This window comes from Cetorhinus maximus, chromosome 1, assembly GCF_964194155.1.
Source record: "Cetorhinus maximus chromosome 1, sCetMax3.hap1.1, whole genome shotgun sequence".
NCBI classification, from domain to species: Eukaryota; Metazoa; Chordata; class Chondrichthyes; order Lamniformes; family Cetorhinidae; genus Cetorhinus; species Cetorhinus maximus.
Genome location: NC_135879.1, coordinates 201,208,431 through 201,225,484, shown reverse-complemented (window position 1 = coordinate 201,225,484; position 17,054 = coordinate 201,208,431). Strand labels below are relative to the sequence as shown.

Sequence of the window (17,054 nt, the reverse complement as noted above, 5' to 3'; positions counted from 1 at the left end):
CACTGCAATGTCCTCTGCCCTCACTCTGGCCACAGGAATCCCATCAGTCTCATCACTCTGGCTTGGCAGGCGGTGGCAGAGGTGGTCAGTGCCAGTGCTACACACAGGAGTCAGCCATTCGTGCTGCCAGGGTAAGGCAACCATCTTATCACTCTAAACTTACACACTCACAAGGCCATCACACATTCACTGGTATCTCACTCACTGCCAGCTCAAGGGGCATCACCACTCACTCTCTCACAGATACCCTCACATCTCCATCTGGCCTCATCTCCTCTGGAAACTGCCTCCTCAGCCCTCACCATCTTGAGGTCACTTGCACAGGTTAACATGTTTCCCCACACACACCCTGGGATACTCCACTTCACCAAGTACAGCCCTCATCCTGCAGCCACTTCCCTTGCCTGAGGCCACTTTTCCCCCTTCCCCAAGCAAGCCCTAGCCCTGCAGCTATTGAAAAGCCACCCCTGCCTTCCAGCTGGCCTGGTAGGTAGAGACCTGCCCGTGAGCCCCCATAAAAGCGATGTGGTGCTGCCTATGAAGCCTGGCACTAATGACGGTGAGTGCTACCCAAAGAAAGGTAGGCAAACAAACCTCGAAGTCCTGAGTGAAGTGCAGCTTGCCAGGTGCATGTCACTTATGTACTGTTGTGAAACATGTCAACGTGGTGCCTGGATGATCCAGCAGGGGGGATGATTCCGGCAAGCAGGGCTAATAATTAGATGGAAATGTATAAAAATGACATTCGTGACTTTGGACAGTGGGTAGGGCAGCCCACCATTGACGGGTGGAGTGAACGATCACAAACTGGTTTCACTATGGCGTAAAACTGGCTTTTGGCCTTCTCACCATATTATCTGCTCACACCTGCCATGGTACCTGACGCCAATGGGCGGAAAATTCCGGTCTTAGTCCCGGATTGGAGAATTCCACCTGTAGTGTCACTATAACAGTCGCTACTCATCTGAAGTTTGCGACTAAAGTCTTTATTTTATATAAATGCCGTATTTTCTACTTAAGTCGGTGTCCTGTGATGTGGAGGTGTTCACTTTTGCAGTTATTAAGGTTGGCAACTGATTACCTTAATTGGCAAAGCAAACCAAAGCATCCAGGCAGTGATCCTGCTCCCCACCCCTGACCCTGCAGATTTGGACTCTGTTAGACAGGCAAACTTTAATTTGATCTTAATTGAGTGCAACAGCTGAAGAAAAGAGTTTACAGAGGAAATGTTGTGACTGTCAGATGTCTAGGTGTGTATATGGCCACTTAAGAGGGATGCATTTAGATGTTTGCCATGGGGAGAAAGGTTAATTCTAGACTGAAGTGCAGCAGATATGGCAATGATTAATCACAGGAAGGTTCTATTTGGTAAAATGAAGTGACCTGGGAAATTGTTTTCAAATCAAATGCAATGGTTTCAATACTTAATTTCCAGTGCCCTAGTTTTTCAGGTTAAAGAGTAAAGCCTGCCAAATTGAAAAATTATTTTCCTTTATGTTGGCATTTCTGTAATTAAGATAATAGTCCCCTATAGGTGTTGAAGTGAAAGTGTAGTTTCCTTTGATGCAAACTAATAGAGCTTGCAATGACTGAAGAACTGACTAAATTGGAAAAGCAATGTGCATTCAGACTGTTTAGCCAATGAGACAAAATTGCACCTGGCAGCTCTGCCTGCATGAGTATTATTTCCTTTGTCAACCAAGCAATGAATTACAGCATTGATCAATACAGGTTTAAACAGCACCTTACTGAAGGTAACAGAATCATTCTCGACCTTGCTTCAAGGAATGTGGAGTTCTTGTTTGACATGTAGGTATAAACTCCAATCTCTTTCATGAATCTGAAGCAGCTCTTTGGCTCAAACTTCGCTGGATTCCTCTTCTCGATGTCATGATGTTAAATTTCTGGCAAGTGTGACAACACTGCATCCGTATTGTTGGCATTGAGCATCTACCCAATTTCTTCAAGGTGAGGCAAAACTTTTTTGACATTCTGTCCTTAATACAGCTGTTATCTGAAAAGAAAAACTCCGTTAGCAATGTTATGTAAAAATATCATATCAACTACTTCCCACCCCTCATCACCCCATCCAAACATCCTCCTGTATGGCTGGTTTTACACTGGCAGACCAAAATCTGCCCCACTCTCCCTTTGTTTACAAGCACAATTGTAACCAATATCTTGCTTCAGTTCTGTTCTTAGGTTAATTGCTGTAAAATGCTGAACCACAGATGGAATGTGAAACCTGTGTCTGTGATCCCTGAAAAGGTGAGCTCATCATTTAAATTATACAATTCATATCACTGTGAACATTTGGAGCACAGCACTTGCACTGGGGAAAAAAATAACTGTATAACCAAAAGTTCTATTCTGTGATCTGGTGTTTTACTGTAGGCCCTGGTTTTCTGTCATTAGGATAACTGCAGCGAACAGATAATCAGCAGTAGAATAGAGAAGGCACAAGCATTTGTTTCAATCTTATCCCCTCTGCATTTTTTTTTTCTTCTGTTGAATGGCGATTCCTGAGGGGCAAAAGTAAAGATATTGAGCCCCTATGCACCCAGAAATACAATTAGATTCATGCTTTATGTTTTCCAGTTTACTTCCTATTACTCTGATTAGTATCGACAAAAACTTCGATTGAGGAAAACACAGGTTTCAATCGAATTAGGATAATCTCTGACATCCCCTGTCCAATATTTTCTTCCTTAAACGAAACCTTAGCCCGTAAACGCGAGGGTTCTTTGTTGCCTTAGTCCTTGTTGGACTCTTCGAATCATCTTCGATACACATGATGCATTAACACAGTGCCTACTGCTTTCCTCTTTTCTCACAGACTTACATTATTCACAATTCAATTCCTTGCAAAACTTTAAATGCCATTGTATACAGAACTAGCTATTTACAAATTCTCTCCTAACCTTAACCAATTTTTAAAAAAGAATGTGCTAGGTTTAGGTTGTCTGCAGTATTATTCCCATTCCCATTTTACAATAGAATTTATTTCAGTGACTGTCACACTGAGAGTAATTATTGCAAGTTGTTTTTCCACGTTGACTAAACCACAAGTTCCACAAAAAACTGCAACGAGTCATGCTTCAATAATAAAGCACTAAAGCCAGGATAAATCTGAATAAAAATAAACCATCTGGTATGTGTCATTTTATTTGTACGATAAATGTGTGTGCGTAAAACAAAGTTGCTTGAGTGGGCAGATAAGCTTCAGAGGCCCAACTCCAAACATGTCAATGGAGCTGCTGGTGAATTGTCTCAGCTGTGGAAGAATGCTCATTTTTGACAAGCTTCTCCAAGCGTGTGGCTGCTCCCCTCACCATCCCCCTCCCCCTCCCCCCACACCTCAGCATGTGCTCGAGTACTTCCTTCTGTCTGTGCTGCTTGGCCCCCCCCCACCCCTGGCCTGACCCACACTGGAGCCCTTGCCTCGGCACTGCACTGAAAGCCAGCTGGGAAAAAGCGACTTGCCTGTGCCCCTCCCCATGAATGCCTCTTCCTCGATGTCCTACAGGCGATGCTCACGAGCGCTGCGCAAAGTTGTGTGCACTCACCTCCGAGATCCCCTTGAAGTTCAGATCGCCAGGTACATGCCTATTAAGGCAGTTGTGAAGCATGCCATTCTGAAGTCACGCCCGACGTGAGCGGTAAATTTGACTTGGGGGGATGATTCTGGCGAGCAGGGGCTAATAATGAGATGCTAAATCATTGAAATGAGGTTCCTGACATGTCACGGTGGGAAAGACGGCCTGCCATTGATGGGTGAAGTGGATGATCACAATCTGTTTTCATGATGGCGTGCAACCGACTTTTGGCCCTCTTGACATATTGTCCCTCCCTCCGGCATGATGCTCGACATCAACTGGGCCAGAAAATTCCAGCCTATGTCTTTTCAACAACTTATAGCCTCATAATAAAGAGCTTCCTTTAGGTTTTAACTTTTAAGGAGCTTTGCCAGCCTTTTTGAAACTTCTGGTTAGCATGGCCTAGTTTTCTAGTAAGACACAATCAAGGAGGATTACCAGTTTGGAGAGCAAATAATCTCTTCATTGTGCCTGCTAAATGTTCAGTTGCGACAAGGGCCTGGATTTTCAGCTTGGCGAGCGGGCACGATCGACGGGCCCAAGATCATCTGGGAAATGGACCACCCACCGCAAAGGGCCCCTGACCACGATTTCAGCCTGGCTGGCCAATTTACGGCCAGCCAGCGTGAAGCATGCGCTGAAAAGCTCAGTGTTGCCAGGGTGGGGGTAGGAGGAGGGCAGGCAAGCAGTGAGAGAAAGCTCCATACAGGCAGACAGCTGCCTCAGGGAGCTGCAGATCTGAAAACCATGAAATAAAGTTTTGAAAATCAGAAAAAAGCCGTCCAAGCATCACAATCAGGCACCTGGACATATAGATGATAAAAATGCTGTCCACAGATTTTAATTTTATTTAATAACGGATACCTCCTTAGATGAGGTTTGATGAAAAATGCAAAGTCCGCCTGGCCGATTCGCCCGTCTACCCCACGATAGGTTGGATAGGCCATGAAAAATCAGAGACAATTGCGCCGTTACTGGGCTTAGTTGCCCTCTTAAATGTCGGCGGGCACGCTTCTGACTTCTGCGCGCACCCGCCGAGCGAAATATCGCGCGAGTGTGGGATGATGTCGGTACGCTCGCCCGACGTCCTCTCGCACTATTTTATGCCTGATCAGGTCAGGCGCCCGCCTGCCCACGAGACGTTAAATTCTTCCCAAGGGGAAATGGAAGCAGAGACATCTTGTGTCAAGTTTCCAACCTCACCATGCTGCCCTGAATTTCCTGGGCATTCCCACTTCAATGTAACTGGGCCTATCCCAGGTGTAGACTCTGCATGATAATGTAAACAATGTAGCTCCTGATACCAACTGGCCAGGCACCAGGAACAGTTCCGCATGCACACTCAGCCCGTGCTGCAAACGCCAGTGCATCCGTGTGCAACCATTTGCACTAAATAAAGTCTCAATCAGCACTTTCAACAATTTTCAAAAGTTCAACAACCACTTCTTTCTCCAAGTTTTGGGTGTCTGAGATTTTACTGGCCTGTGTGGAGCTAATTTTATTGGCAGTAATGGACTGAACTCAATCCATTTTGGGAAGCCTGGTCCTAGTAAGAGCCTTTGAGCCAAATAACCTGCGTCCATAAATTAGATACTTAGGAAACTTTACAAACACTAAGATTCATGTGGCACTGCAGAGTTTTGACAGGAGTAAATCTTGAGAATTGGCTTTCCTACATTTTTGTAAAAAAGAGTAGTTAATCACAACCCATCTTTAATAATAATAGTTAATTCTGAAGAAGCTTCTTAATCAATATGAAAGACTATGATGTCACTGGCTGCATCTGCACATGTGTGGGAAGTGCTTCCCCCTCATTTTGTGCTGTCAATAGATGCAGCCTAATGTAAATATGCTGCAGTGGGTAGTGTCCCTGCCTCAGGGCCAGAAGCTTTGGGTTTGATTCCCACTCCAGGACTTGATGGTCACAGAAGGTGAATTCATAATGCAGTCAAACAGGTTGATTATCAACCTGAAAATCCATCCAATATGCCTATGACAGGAGTTAGGAGCGAAAGTCATGCTCCATGTGGAGCGGCATCCCTCAAGCAATAGCCTCCTGCTGACAAGGCTAGTGACCTGTTCCCAGAATAACTAGCTATGGAAAAAGAATGTGCTTCACCTGCCTCATCCATCTCTAGGCGTGGGAAGAGAATCAAAAAGGATGTGAATAAGACTGGCGACAGCAGATTCAGCCTATCGTTTCACTTTCATTCTGACCTAGCTCATGAGGTGTCCAAACAGAGGAGCATCCCCAAAAATGTGTCAATGATACCAGAGTAACGCACACCAGGGAGTCTGTCAGGGACCCTGAGGCAACCCAAAGATGAATAAAGACAGAACATTGTGTTGGCAAACAGCTTTCCTATCCCTTCAGGGTGACTTTCAAACTTTGGGGGCAGTATGCAATGGTATAAACTAATTTCAAATTATATTGTTTCCTGGATTTCTGTGGTTCCTCCACCAGAGTTACGATTGACAAGTGGAAGAATCTTACACCCCACCTCCCCAAAAATGTGTTTCTTCACCTGAATTTTTCTAGTGAATTTCTGATTTAAAATGGAATGAAAATCTGTAACCCCTTTTATTTTTCTGATGCTGCATTCATTATTCAACAGTTTACAAGGAGAAAAATCAATTTTGCTGAAAGAAATATGTATCAAAATTGAAATTTGACTAAACATCCCTTGGGCCACTTTCTCTCAAAACATTTTTTCATGTTATATAAACTAGCCAGGAATTTACAAGACAGTAATCGGTCCTTATCTCTTTCAGATTAGCAGGATGAAAAATTGTGTAAACTCTCCATGACAGCAGCGGTGTGTGGCCGGGGGACTTATTCACTGTGTTATCAAAATGAACACATTTCCAAAATGTCACCCATATTAAGTTCAAAGAATAATAAAACCAATGCACTCTCCGGTAACCCATTAGAGTGTGCTGCTACTTAAAACACAGGAGCAATAAATAACGTGTGCAATTATCACAGTCCCATTAAAGGTAGCTCAGATAAGCAGTGCTTAATTTCAATGTTCTCGCGGAGGTGACTTAAATCATTTTTCTTAAAAAATAATGGAAAAATACCATTAGCAACAGGTTGCTAATTCATCAGTGCACCACTGTACTATCACTGATAAGGTAATTATCCATAGAGATCCTTTGAATAGGTTTCCCAAATGGCTAAGCTAATTATTCAATGAATAGCTGAAGCATTTCTTTGGGGTTTCTGAGGCTCTGTTCCTTGCCTTTAAATGACCATAATGTCAGGACAGCCATGCTTGTTGAGGATAGCTATTCCAGTCCCTTTGTCAGGCTTACAGATATGTATATCTGGGTTGGCCTTGAGGCCCTGCAACGTCAACATCAAAGGCCACCAATTTTAGTCCCGCAAAGTGCCCAGTCTACCTCAGGTTATCCTGGAAGTTGTTACAACCAGTTCTGAATGAGTTTTCCATAGGATCCCCTCCAGACCTAGCTCTTGCTAAGATTTTCATCGGTTTCCAAGAGAAACATGTCTTCAATAGAATGACCCCTACCTCCTACCCCTTGCATATTTCTAAAAATTTGAGCAAAAGGTGAAGCTAGACATTTCATGCTGCTACTATGCAGTCGCAATATGAGTGGTATTCTCCAATAACAGATGCCATCAAGGCAAAAAGATGTTCTGCAGATGTGTAATGAGGCATATGAATTTCAGAGCCAGAGTGATGCCAGGTATGTAGACCATAAGTCTCAAAGCCTGGTGAAGCATATCAAACATCATATCCCTTCAACTCTTCGCAACAGGTAGAGTACTGACGTGAACCTGTGCTTGCAAAATTCAGAATATAGTGCCCCGGCCAGAAGACAGGAAGGAATATATACATCTACGTCATCCTGGCTACTTTATAAAAATTATTATTTTTATTTTTAAAATGGACAAGACATTACCCTGACTAGCCATGACTCATACCAGAGGAATTTCTAGCCTTCAGAAACCAGCAGGGACCTCGTTATTTTTAAAGAGGTGCTAATGCCCTCTGTGACTACCGACAATCAAATTCCAAAGAAATGCACCAGCCCCCTTTACATTTCTAAGGTGGAGCTCTGGCCAACAGGCACAGTGTGTCTGCAAAGGACAAAAGGGACCCTGACTCTTCCATTAAACACCTCAAGATTGCAGTCCTGGGAAAATACATCCTTTGACCAAGACCCAGGAGAAGAAATGGAGGTAAAGCACGCCACCACTTATAAAGGAGGGAAATCAGAAATTAAAAACACCTTTCTGTTTACGGATGGGTAGTGAGAGGACAAATCAGGACTGTGCAAATTAATCCCCCTCTTATCTGTAACATTACATTAGATTTGACTCTGTAATTGAACAACACTTACTAAATAATCCTGATTGTGCCAAAAATTACACTATCAACCAATTTAAGATTATCAGTCAGGCTCGCAATGCGGCTCACTTACGCTTGCTTGAAGCTACACATATTCATATGCAGGGCTCTGTCCTTTGTAAACAGAAAGAAAATGTCCAGGCATTGCACCTTTTTCACCTAAACAAATGCTTAGGCGACAACTGCTCCCTCATGCATTTCCCAGGACAATGGCTCTACCAATCAGACTCAACTTGCCTGGTTTGAATTTAAACAAAAACTTGGGGTAACTGTTCCCTGGTGCATTCTGCGTTGCAACATCGCTACCAATTGGAGTCCACTTGCCAACCAATCAGCACCATTTTTTATAGAATTTGTATAAACTATTGTTCCCTTTGAAATCTGGTATTCTTGTGACTCTGCCCTGATGAGTGTAAGATGAAAAGCTTCTACAGCATGTCTCTTTTTCAGTAGTACTCAAATTCTGTACAACCAAACGACCATTAAAGATATTCAACAATGGAACATCTACAAGGCTGTGGGGTAGAGAATTCCAAAGATTCACAACCATTTGAGTGAAGAAATTTCTCCTCCTAACAGTCCTAAATGATCGTCCCCTTATCCTGACACTGTGGCCCTGTGTTTTAGATTACCCAGCCAGAGGAACCAATCTCAGTGTCTACCTTGTCAGGCCCCTTCAGAATCTTGCATAGTTCATACTAGGGCAGGATCCTATCCAGCCCCCATGTTTTAGACTCCCCAGCCAGAGGAAACAATCTCTTGTCAAGCCCCTTCAGAATCTTGTATAGTTCATGCTAGGGCAGGACCCTAAGTTCCTGTGTGTCTTTTTTTCAGCCCACCATGACACACTGGTTTGAGGCTGCTTTCAATATAAACCCTTAGATCCCTCTCCTGTGATATTTTGTATTGACTATTCCCATTCAATTGTTTGTTTTTATTCCATTTGCATTTAAATAATATTAAACAAGAGACAGGAATTTCCTCAGACCTGTACAGACTCCACCACCCTAAGTTTTCCAGGGTGCCGAGGAAATCACATTTTGTCATGTCAGCCAGTGTTAGCGCTGCACTGCCAGTGATGGTGGCGAGTGGTAAGAGCTCTGAGGAAATTCCTATCAAGCAGTCAAGCTGCTTCTACAACTATTCCCCTTATTCTCTACTACTTGCAACAACCTCCACGCCCCACAACTCCCTCCACAATGTTGTATCATTAGTAAACGTGGGAGGTTTGTAATCATTCTTCCTCTAAGTATTTAAAATACACTGAAAATTCCAGCCCCTGGGCACTTGTTAATCAACACTTTCTACATCGTGTTACAACCCCCGTAGAGACCAATAACTTAGAAGAAGAAATCTGAATGCCCAGAGGCCATGTTAAAGGAATTACATGTGAAGATTTCAAGTTTTAACATTTTTACTGCTACGCACAAACTGAAAGCAACACTGACTAAACACTATTTCAGTAGGCATTTTATACTCTAGGCTATGGAAAAGATCACTAATTTGATATTTAAAACAACCGAAAATCTCCTTCCATGGTTACACTTTACTCTGTCCCTTAAGTAGATGCTTCATTCTCAGAAACCAGTCCCAAGCGATTCTTAGCTCCTGAGGGCTTGGTTTCTTTTATTTTACACAGCTGGATGATTCTAATTCCTGAACTGGCTTTCACGTTGAGGGTTACCCTGGAGGTCCCTTCCTTTAGCCAAAGATGGGTGAATCTTCCAGCTTTGTTTAAACCCTCAGAACCTTAGTCTCTTAAATCCAAGTGTGAGACCCCACCCACATTCTTGCATAGTGAACCATAAAGACTTGCTGCCTCCATCTCCAGCTCTCTCTCTCACTTTCTCTTGGATTCTCGCAGACTGAACCTGCCTGTGAAGTTCAGTGATATTTTTAGAAAAACCTGTAACTTGATCCTACAGTGGCTTCCTAAGGATTCTTCCCTTCTCAAAGCCCATCCTCATAGCAAGATGAATCACATGGGCCTTGTATCCAGGTAGAAAGATGAATTAGCTATCCCTTAGCCTCCCAACTTCATTCTATCCTGAAACTAAATAGAGTGTTTAAAATATATCCACTTACAAAATCTGACGTTCCTAATACCTTCCCAGGACTTGGGATGCTAACTGTCTATCCACTATCAGCACAAATGCTTCGGTAATTGTTTACAGGCATGAACACCTTGTACTTTCTCCTCAGTTAAACAATCTAGCACCACCATCCCCTGCTCCTACCTGCCACCTTTGATCTTTAACACCCAGGCTTGATGTCAGCAGAATTTAGAACAGGTTGCATGACCCCCTTCCTTCCTCCATTTTACCCTAATTTAAAGACACAGTCCCAAGACATAACAATTTATAAAACATCACATTTGTAACAATTGATGCTCCCACTTCAGCAACCTTGTTTCCTCTTACTCAAATAAATAGCTATCCATTTCGAAAGCTTGATCCTGTTCTCTACCTTTCTACCCTGTAATGTTATTTTCCTGACCTGTTCCATTTCTTAAGATTGTTTTGGAAATCTGAGCTCAAAAATCATTATGTGATCAATAGTGGGGAGCTGCAACAGTTTGGAAAAGTACTAATATCCACATGATAAAATATTAGGGAATAAGTGATAAAACCCAATAGTATTTGCAAGATCATTTATTTCTTTTGTCTCAGTAAACCTACAAAGCAACTTGCCTCAGGCTAGCTGACAGGACCATATTCCAGTCCAACATGTTAATCATCACTTCACAGCATCAAAAGAGTTAGTTCAAATTGCTAGTGTCACTAAAGTGATAAAAGGACCAAAAAATGACATTCTCTGATTACAAGTGGATATGCATACAAACACTGGCCCCATGAAGACTGAAGCATAGATAATTGCATTGGCGTATTTTTGAATAATTCTTTGATCATTTAATTTGCTTTGTTTCTCCTGTAGATACTGAGCCATGCTGATGCACTGCTGAGTACTAGGAGCCATTCCATGCCCACTCATTGGCTAGTCTTCATATCTATATCTATATAATAAATGAGAGGTCCATTTGACAGTCAAGGCCAGCACAGCCAAAGTAATTCTGTCCTTACCTGACAGTCAAACACACACGTAGGGCAGGTTTTTCCAGTTGGCGAGCGGGGGCAGGGAAGCGCATAGCACTTCCTGGCAGATGTCACGCTGGGTGGGTCTTAATTGGCCTGCCCACGTAAAATGGCAACGCCCCCCCTCCCCCAACCGGGGCCACCGATCGGAGGGCCGGCCACCAGTGCCCACTCCCGCACTTCCCCACCGATGGGGGGAAAATGTTCCCTATAGGCCAGCGTCTTCCGGTTAGCGAGTGGGGGTAGGGCCCGCTCACCGATGCGTAAAATGATGCGAGGATACATCGGGCGTGCGTCCTGATGTCACCCCGCGTTATGTAAATTTTCAATTCGGCGGGTGCACAGCCAAATCAGCTGCGCACCCGCCAAACTGTCAACGGCCTATTAAGGCCATTAGAAAACTAATTAACCTGATTGATGGAGCTGCCCATCCAACCTTAAGGTTGGCGGGCAGACCGGGAGCCCTGGCGGGCCTCAGAAAAAGCATGAAACCTCATCCACGGGCAGGATGAGGTTTCGTGAGGGCATTTAAATTTTTATCAAATGCTTAAATAAAAGTTATGGACATGTCTCAACTCATGTGACCGTGTCACTTGAGGGGACATGGCAGGTAAATTTTTTTATTACCTTTATTTCAACTTTTGAATTGGAGCCGATCTCCCTGAGGCTGCACTTTGCCTCAGGGAGATCTGTGCACTCTTTCGCACACGTGTGAAAGAGTGGACTCCCGGCTGAGGGAATCCCCGCCCCCCGACCGCACAGAGTCCTGGTGGATGCTTCCTGGTGGATGTCACGCTGGGCGGGCCTCAATTGGCCCGCCACCGAAAATGACGGCATGCCCCCAATTGGGGGCGCCAATTGGAGGCCCGCCCCTCTGCACCCACTCCTGCACTCCCCCTCCCCCACCCCCCCAAACTCCCCGATAGGGGGAAAATGTTGCCCATCGGGCAGAATTTTGAGGTCGGTGGGCGGGCGCGGTTGGCGGGCCTGGGAGCAGCCAGGAAATGGGCCACTGCCCGCGAACAGCCCTTAGCCGCAATTTCACGGCTAGTGGGCCAATTAAGGCCTGCCCAACGTGAAACATGGCTCCCCACTGGCTGGGAAGGGGCAGGTGGGACAGGTCCCTGTCAGCTACCAGGTCCAATGGTTGTCCAGCGGCCAGTTTAAAGCCAGCACAGTCAGACCCTGGAAGGCTGCTGGCGATGAGGAGAACTCCGTTGTTGTCAGCAGGTGAGTATAAATTGTGGAGAGTAATGTGGCTGCAGATGCCAGGCGGGAGGGCAGATCAGGTGTGCACTCGCCCCTCCCTTCCCCCCCTCCCCCGCCCCCCCTCCCGGTTTTCTGATCAGTATCTCCTGGAGGAGATGGCTGCCAGGAGGGATACCCGTGTCCCCAGGGGTGGAAAGAAGAAGCCACCGCACCTTATGAAAAGAGCTTGGGAGGAGGTGGCAGCGCTGGTCAGCAGCCATGATGTGGAATGGCGCACCCGGGTCCAGTGCAGCAAGAGCTTTAATGGCCTGCTGCACTTGGGAAGGGTGAATACTGTTTTGGAATGGGTCAGTGTGGTGAAGTGTTAAGGTCTGGCCATCCCCCCGTGGAGCTCAGGGGTGTTAGAGTCTGAGTGCCGACTGTCAATGACGCCTGAGCTGGCCAAGGGGGTGAGCCCTGGCTGCTTGGACTGAATGCCTTGCGGCTCGAGGGCCACGACTCGGGTATGCCCTGCCAGGTGTTCCTCAGGTTAGGTTGTCCAGGCTGCAATGGAGCTGCAGGTAGAGAGTGGACTGATCAATGCTCCTCTGTCCTTTCAGGAGGAGATGACCCATAACAGCATTGAAAGGTCACGGACCAGCGGAGGCCCAGCTAACCTACTAATCCTAACCAGGTACGAGCAGGACGCCTTGGACCTGAAGGGACGCCACCCACCTCAGTCAACCAGCCGCAGAGAGGCTGGGGTGTCAGACCAAGGTAAGAGTGCAGTGCACAGAGGTGAAACTTTCAGATGGTGCAAATATTCTTGTGTACTCTCATCATTGATGGAAGCCTCAAAATTGGATTCACCATTGATCATTGAAAGACGAGGGCACCATGATGCAGATCTCCATGGTCTCACCAGGGTGCTGGGCATGCACAGTGAAAGAGTGATGACTTAAGCTAATGACATGTTGTTGTTCTCCCTTAGGTTTGCCACCACACACCCAATCGCAGGACCCCGAAGACCCACCCCTGACACCAGAGGGCTGCCAGGTTCCAGATGCATCTGCGTCACACTTGCTCTCTGAACCAGGCACAGGCACAAATACCAGCACCTAGGTGGGCGTTAGATATTCGGCTAGAATGTTGGTGCACAGCGGTGAGGACACTTTGCACTCGCTTGCGGTGCAGGCAGAGGCAGAGCGTGCCCAGGGCGATGGCAGTCGGAGGGCTGCTGGAGACCAGGATGATGCTCAGTCGAAGGCAGATGATGAGCCTCTGAAGTCATCCATTAGGCGGCAGATGCTGGATGCCCAGTGAGATATCCAGGAGGATCTGGCCGACATCCATGAGGAGTCCATGCGGAGCTTGTTTACTGTGGTGATCCTCATGGCTGAGCGCACTGCCTCCTCCATTGAGAGATTGGCGACTCTCATGGAGAGGCTGCTCCAGGAACAGAATCAGGGGTTCCTGGGGTTGCGCTCGGACCTGCAAGCCTTCACACAGGCACTGACCTCAGGTGGTCAGTGTCCGTGTGGGAGCTGGATGAGGCACTTAGTATCCCAGCTAGGTGCCCGTCCATCAGTGGTGAGCAGGGAGGTCCACAGCGACCTCACGTTGGCACATGAGCTGCTTGTCATCTCTGCGGGCTTCTCTCAGGGCGCTCTAGATGGCGGCAGCAGCTCCTCCACCCCTCTGCCAATGACCGTGGCATCTGATGAGGCTGCGGTGATTGGAAAGATGCCAGCTGTGGCACTGGCCAATCCCTCCCAGGCGGGGCCAGCACAGGCTCCACTGGCCAGAGGACGACCGCCAAGGTCATCAAGGCCAACAAGACAGCAGAGTCAGCAGCTGTCTCCAATGCTGGTGCCAGTGAGGGGGGAAGCACCAAGACATAGCACTCGCAAACATAAGTTAAAGGCACCATGAGCAAAAGCGGGACTGGTGATCTTCTGTTGTGCAATGTTTGTTTATTTCAACTAGACTGGGGTTGAAGACCAGGGAAGGTTCTGTTAATTTGTTATGGGTGTCAACATGAGATAAATTTTCTTTTGTTGTAATGGCCCGAGTATGCTTCAATTTTTCTATTTAAGGTGGTCCAGTGTACGCCAGTATGTAAAGCTGGACATGGGTGGCTCTAACCTTTACTGCACAGGCACCGAATGGACTTTGGGTGCAAATGAAAGGGTCATTTCGGACATCAGGGATGGAGGTGGCAGCCCTGGCATGAGGCTGAAGCTGATCTTTGGTAGCCTAGCTGAAGGAACATTGGATCAGTACCCATTGAACAGAGCTTCTGTTACCAGCTTGATGCAACTATTGACAGCTGATTGGGTGTCCCTGCCACTCTGGAGGTTACCAAGGTCGGCCTCCATGCCCTCAGCATTCTCCTCACTGTCTCCTCTTCTGACTCACTACTGAATTCATCCTCTGTGGCCTGTGCAGCTGCATCATGATCCCCATCCTCCAGTGGGTCCCCCCTTGCCAGTGCCAGATTGTGGAGAGTGCAGCATGCAACCACTATCAGTGATACCCGCTCTGGGGGGGTATTGATGTGCACCCCTAAACGGTCCGGAGGCGAATCTTGAGAAGACCTATGGTCCTCTCCACCACCACACTTGTGGAGGCATGACTCGTATTATAACACTGCTCTGCCTGTGTTCTTGGATGGTGGAGAGGCGTTAAGAGCCACCCTTTCAACAGATAGCCCCTGTCACCCAGCAGCCATCCATCCAGTCGGGCTGGGGCACTGAAGAGCCTTGGCACCTGGGAGTGTCTCAGGATGTAAGAGTCATGGGAGCTGCCAGGGTACCTTGCACAGACTTGCAGAATCAGCATCCTGTGGTCACACACTATCTGCACGTTCATGCAGTGGAAACCCTTCCTGTTGATAAAGGCACCGGGCTCACCCACTGGCGCCTTGATGGCCATATGTGTGCAGTCGATTACACCCTGGATGCAGGTGAACCCAGTAATTGCTGTGAAGCCTCTGGCTCACTCAACCTGACTGGCCTCATCTGTACAGTAAAGAATAAAGGTCAGTAACCACCTGAACAGAGCTTCTGTCACCAGCTTGATGCAACTGACAGCTGATATGGAGACCCCACACAGATCCCCCACTGACACCTGGAAAGAGCCGGAGGTTTTTGAAATTGTCGGCTGGCCGCTTGCTCGTTTTGCCCATCCGACAAGTGTGAAATCGCAGGGGCAATGAACAATCGGCGTCAATTGGTTTTTTAATGGCCTTAAGTGGCCTCTTAATTAATGGCGGGTGAAGCTCTGGCACCCACTCGCGCCTGCTGACTAAAATATTGCACGAGTGTGCGATGACATCGGGCGTGTGCCCACCTGCTTGCCCATGTAAGAGTCTGCTTGTAAGAGTCTGCCCATGGAACTTCTAGCAGGGCTCACTGGATAGCAATAAGAACCTGAAGTCCTGCCTCACTTTCTCCTCTCCCTGTCCAAAGATGATGCTGTGGTAGAACTTCTGCATGGAATTCTCCTGATCTCCCAGTATAACTTCAGGGGAAACTCCAGTGGAACCGCACTAATGGTATTTTGCAATTTCTCTGGTAATTCTGGCAATGTTTCAGCAGAAGAGCCCATGTGGAGATTCTAACGTGCTGTGTCCAATTAGAATGCTCCTATTTCCACCCGTGCTAAGGGTGGTGGTAAGCCATAAGAAATAGGAGCCAGGTTAGGCCATTTGGTCCCTTGAGCCTTCTTGGCCATTCAATAAGATCATTGCTGATATGATTGTGGCCTTTTGTCCACTTTCCTACCTGCTCAACATAACCCTTGACAGCCTTGAATATATTCAATGACCAGCATCCACTGCACTCTGGGGAAGAGAATCCCAAAACTAACGACCCTCTGAGGGAAGAAATTCCTCCTCATCTTAAATAGAAGATCCCTTATTTTTAAATAGCTCTGCCTAGTACTAGATTTCCATGAGAGAAAATATCCTCTCAGCTTCTACCTTGTCAATCCCCCTCAGAATCTTAAACATTTCAATCAGATCCCCTCTCATTCTTCTAAACTCCAATGAGTATATGCCCGAGCTACTCAACATTTCCTTAGAAGACAACCTCTTCATCTCAGGAATCAGCTTAGTAAACCTTTTCTGAACTGCTTTCAGAGTCATGGAGAGTCTGAGGACCTTTAAAAATAGGGATCCGATTCCGGGATTAACATTCCACTATAAATGTCCTGGAGATTACCATTGACCAGAAGCTGAACTGGGCTAGCTAGATAAATACAGTGGCTACAAGAGCAGGTAGGCTGGGAATTGTGTGATAATTAACTCACCACCTGACTCCTCAAAGCCTGTTTACCATTGACAAGGTAAAGTCAGGAGTGTGATGGAATATTCTCCACTTGCCTAGATGAGTGCAGTTCCAATAATACTCAAGAAGCTTGACACCATCCAGGACAATGCAGCCCACTTGATTGGCTCCTCATTCACAAACATTCACTCTATCCACCACTGACGCACAGTAGCAGCAATGTACACTATCTACAAAATGCACTGCAGGAATTCATCAAGGCTCATTTGACAGCACCTTCCAAATTCACGACGCTTACCATCTAGATCAGGGACAGCAGACACATGGGAACACCACCATATGGAGGTTCCCCTCCAAGCCACTCACCATCTGGACTTGGAAATATATTGCCATTCCTTTACTGTTGTTGGGTCAAAATCTTGGAATTCCCTCCCTAACAGTGTTGTATCTATACCTACACCACAGGGGCTTCAGTGGTTCAAGAAGACAGCTCATCACCACCTTCTCAAGGGC

General features: G+C 46.4%; 1 protein-coding gene across 1 annotated transcript in view; it reads right to left on the bottom strand.

The window, feature by feature from the left end:
- Positions 1-1,832: 1,832 nt before the first annotated feature.
- LOC144686486 (A disintegrin and metalloproteinase with thrombospondin motifs 12-like) overlaps positions 1,833-17,054 on the bottom strand; it is a 665,462-nt gene continuing 650,240 nt past the window's right edge. Inside the window, exon 25 of the mRNA XM_078551763.1 lies at positions 1,833-2,007. Within this exon, the coding sequence (XP_078407889.1) occupies positions 1,833-2,007 (175 nt within the window). The remainder of the gene's footprint in view (positions 2,008-17,054) is intronic.